Genomic DNA, 4,625 nt, shown 5'->3' on the forward strand with positions numbered 1-4,625 from the left:
CGTGGGATCCTCCCAGACCGGGGCACGAACCCGCATCCCCTGCATCGGCAGGCGGACTCTCAACCACTGCGCCACCAGGGAAGCCCGGAAGGTTGTTTCTTGATCTGGATGCTGATTACATGGAGGTGTTCACTTTGTCAAAATTCATCTACCTGCACTCACAATTTGTGTCCTTTTCTTATGTATATTTGTACCCTTAACATTATACTTCAAGATAAAACTTACTACGAAAACAAGACAAAACTCTAATAGCTCCAGCTGCACACTACTCAGGGAATCTAACTACATTAACTACAGTCAGCATTTTTCAAAATACCTTTTGATTGACTTTGGGATTTTCCGAAAGTGTTGTACTCTTAGAAAAATATCAAGATGACAATCTCTTGTCTCCTCACCTAACCAGGGATGAACCTTGTTTCCAGGTCTAGGTTCCCACCACAGGGACTCTGGCCACAGGCCTAAAAAGTCAGTGAGTCTGTTGCTATCTGACTTCATCACTTTCCATTTCTCTAAACTACAGAAGATCCTTTTGGTCTTAAAAACATCAATATGGAGACAAACTTTTCCTTGACTAAATATTTTACTACCCTCTCAACATGTAACCCATACTTCTTTTTGAAATCTTTTTCCTCCTTTTGAAATCAGAGCAAAGTATTGTCTATTTCCATAGACATGTCCACAATGACAACTTGTTCAGACACTCCAGCCCTCCAATTTGGTCAACATTAACTTAAAACCTTGGATTCTTAAACATATGGTCCAGGGTGTCTGTTGTCAGCAGAGCATCCCTGAGACATGAGCAATTTGATTTACTTATGTTAAAGTAAATGTGGTTTACTCAGTTGAGACTCCGCTCTAACACCCTGGGTAAGAGGACAAAAAACAGTGGAACAGAGCTCTAACCTGAACTCAGAAACACTAGGAGATGTAAAAAGCAATCAAATTTTGCTTTGGCCAGTAAAAACTGATTTTCTCCAAAGGCTCTCTTTCACTGTAGAGAGCATCTATCCCTGAATCATCAAACATATATTGAGTAACCAACAAGCCTAGACTTGGCCTACTTCCGCTTGATTATATTAGCTCATGTGATTTATAACAGTGGTTCTGAACCTTTAATGTGCACACAAACAACCTGGGGATCTTGTTAAAATGCAGATTCTGATTTAGTATGTCTGGGGTGAAGCCCTAATACTGCATTTTAAACAAGCTCTCAGGTGACTGCTGATGCTGCTGGTCTGAGAACTCAGCTTTGAGAAGTAAAAACCTAGGACTCTGATGTGGAGCATGTATCATGCCTTCCTTTAACATGTTCAGCCACTGGATGTTTGGTCCATTTGAGAACACAGTCACTACTGATAAATTCAGATTAGCTCGTCTGAATACCTGACCCAGAGAAGCACCACTACAGAAAGCAACTGCCCTGCTCCCAATGAACAATTCCTTTATTGGCAAAACTTTAGACCAAATGAAACTTAAAGTAAAAAGTAGAAATGAAGTATAGAGAAGTAAAAGAACACAGAGGAGGCTCAAAATGAGAAAAGCCATTTTGAGATTAGCCCCCATGTGTTCACTTGGGGTGCAAGACTTATAAAAGTGAGAGCTGGGGCTTCCCTGGTGGCACAGTGGTTAAGAATCCGCCTGCCAATGCAGGGGACATTGGCTCGGGTTTGAGCCCTGGTCCGGAAATATCCCACATACCATGGAGCAACTAAGCCAGTGTGCCACAACTACTGAGCCCGTGCTCTAGAGTCTGTGAGCCACAACTACTGAAGCCTGTGCACCTAGAGCCCATGCTCTGCAACAAGAAGCCACCACAAAGAGAAGCCCGTGCACCGCAACCAAGAGTAGCCCCCACTTGCCACTAGAGAAAGCCCACACACAGCAACGAAGACCCAATGCAGCCAAAAATAAATAAAATAAAATTATAACAACAACAACAAAAGTGAGAGTCCATGTTACTTTTAAAAAGGAGAGTCCCTCTAGAACTAAACAAGACCTAATCTCTCGTTTATCACCATATGATCTGAAGTATAAACAAATTAAGCTTTTGAGATTTTTAAGGCAAAAAGTTTTAAATACAACAGAGAAAAACCATTATTCTGACTCACCTTATAAGGGCAAGCAAATTGTCAAGAAGTTTCAGAATCTGTTCTGTGCAGGGGTTACGGAAGATTGGATTTCCAGGGGGTGTATAACCCACCACAAATCCCCCAGCTTTGGCCTCTTCAAGGTCAGTGGGCCAGCAAGTTCGTTTCACAACACCCAGAATGCTGTACACACAAAAGCTCATCTACAGAAAAATATAAAAATGAAAGGTAAATATAAAAGGGGAAGAAAAGACAAAAGTGCTATTAGATATTTGCAAGATTATGGTAAAGGTGACATAGAAGTTGGACAAAAGGAAAAGACGCGCCCCCCGCCCCCAACCCCGTCCCCATCCCTGTCCCTTCCTTTAAGGTCAAGTCCAAAAGGGATCCTTTCAATGCCATCTTCAGCACCAGTGGTAGGCTCTAAAAGCTTCCCTTTCATGAGGATATCCTTCCAGAGGCTTACAGGACCCCAATTAGAAGGTGGCTTGGACATACTTCAAAACAGTATTTACCCTGCCAACATTTCATCTTGTTTTTGAGTTGGCCTTGCATCCTCCAGTTTAGGCCTTCATAGATTTTGCCCTAATCCTCACTCATAGTACTTTCTACCAATTGACTACTTGCCAGGTTAATTAATAAGACTTTTGCCATAATGGAGCCAGGAACAATGCTTATTTGAATAGCAAAGAACTGGAAAATCTCAGGTTTGCAAGTTAGGCCACCACTTAGGACTTTACTTGCCAGAGAGCAAAGGCAGGGAGAACCCACCCTGCTGACCAAGTTCTGACCTACTTCCTCATTACATCTTCAGTCCTCCAAGCTATTTACAGATCCTTAAAGCCAGAATAATGACTTCATAGAAAAGACCACCGGCTCTGCTGTGAGAACTAACTCAAGAATTTAAGACTAAAGAAGAAAAGAAAGGAGACACTAACGGAAGTGGAGATTCCCAGATTTCTTGCTCGTATACAAAAAAACATAAGTCTACAAGAACCTGGACAAATGACAACACCCTACTCCTACCCGTGGCCTACGCACCTTCCCTATCCCAGGAGAGGCTTACTCACTCGTGCACGGTTTAAGCCACAGGGATCCTCCAGGCCCGGGTCACAGCTTGTCCGATCTGCACCCACATAGGCAATAAAAGCATCAACATCTGACAGCACTCTAAAGGTTGGTGGGGGAAAGACAAGTTACAGCATGATTTTAAGCAAGGATAGTTTCTTCCTCAAGAGCTAATAAGCTGTGATTATTTGACCCCCAAAGAGCAGCTGTTACAGTGAGAGGAATCTAATCAAATTGTCAGCTGTCATATGAAGATTTATTAACTTCTCTTCCCACTTCTAAATGTTATTAGTGACACTTTAAGAATCAAAAAGGGTAAAACTTGAGAAGGCTATGTGGGCACAGAGGGGTGTCTGTGCAGCTCCTACTTTGTATGGCCCTACTGGCTGTTCTCACTTCTTTGTATGTGCTGAAGCTGCAATTAGACACCACAGCAGACCTCACTCTGTGACGTTCCAACCCACACTATCCATCTTAGTCATTTCGTCTCTGTTCCTACGCCTCTGCAGAGCAAGGTGATGTTTTCGGCATTTTACTTACAAGACTGCTTTTAGAGCAGCGGTGCCAACCTCTTTGGCAGCACAGGGACTGGTTTCGTGGAAGACAATTTTCCCACAGACCCGGGGTCGGGGGGGTATGGGGGATGGTTCAGGCGGTAACGCGAGCGATGGGGAGCGGTGATGAAGCTCTCCTCTGCCGCTCACCTCCTGCTGTGCAGCCCAGTTCCTAACAGGCAGTGGACCAGTACCAGTCTGTGGCCCGGGGGTTGGGGACCCCTGTTTTAGAGGCCTTCAGCTATCACTGGTAGTGCCACTACACCTCGATATCCTTACACCCCGACCCCGGACACAGTCTTAGAAGAGAATGGGTACTCAAGTGCAGTCAAGGGCAAGGGCAAAGGATCTTCCCTACCTGTGCATGTCTTCAGAAAGCCAGATGCTGGCCACGGGTGCCATCAGCTCCTCTAGAAACACCTTCTGACGCTCGTAGTTCTTGAACTGGTTACTAATGAGAACCAGGGCTTCCATGAGGGCACACTTCTCCATCTGTGTCAGGAGCAGCTCATTGGAGAGGAGCCGCTTCACGTGGTTATACAGCATGTCAAAATTGGGCTGCATTTCACAAAGAAAAAAACCCAGAGGTGGTGAAGGTCTGAGTTTCAAGGCGTGGTGGGTCACTCAAGGAAGGTAAAAAAGAGGACGAAGACACTTCCAGGACAGTCAGGCCAATAAGACTGTCACTTAATAATTTAATTGTAACACTCTTCTTTTGGCTGAACAGGCAAGGCAATTTAGGTTTGAGTATTTGGGTAACTGCACTTTCCGACTCTACAACTGTGAAAACCATCTGTCTTTTATTTCTGTATCAATTTTTACAGTATCTTCATGGACAAAGATCAGTTTGTTTTATATACATATATATTTATATATTTTATATATAGAGAGAGAGAAGGAGGGAGAGAGGGAAAGA

General features: G+C 43.8%; 1 protein-coding gene across 1 annotated transcript in view; it reads right to left on the reverse strand.

The window, feature by feature from the left end:
- The window catches only part of XPO5 (exportin 5), a 45,771-nt gene that overhangs the window by 18,798 nt on the left and 22,348 nt on the right, over positions 1 to 4,625 (reverse strand). The window contains exons 19-21 of the mRNA XM_007458318.1: positions 4,068 to 4,267; positions 3,158 to 3,257; positions 2,109 to 2,290 (exon numbers count right to left, since the gene is read on the reverse strand). Of these exons, the coding sequence (XP_007458380.1) occupies positions 2,109 to 2,290; positions 3,158 to 3,257; positions 4,068 to 4,267 (482 nt within the window). The remainder of the gene's footprint in view (positions 1 to 2,108; positions 2,291 to 3,157; positions 3,258 to 4,067; positions 4,268 to 4,625) is intronic.

The sequence above is a fragment of the Lipotes vexillifer genome, unplaced genomic scaffold, assembly GCF_000442215.2.
Source record: "Lipotes vexillifer unplaced genomic scaffold, Lipotes_vexillifer_v1.1 scaffold4, whole genome shotgun sequence".
NCBI lineage: Eukaryota > Metazoa > Chordata > Mammalia > Artiodactyla > Lipotidae > Lipotes > Lipotes vexillifer.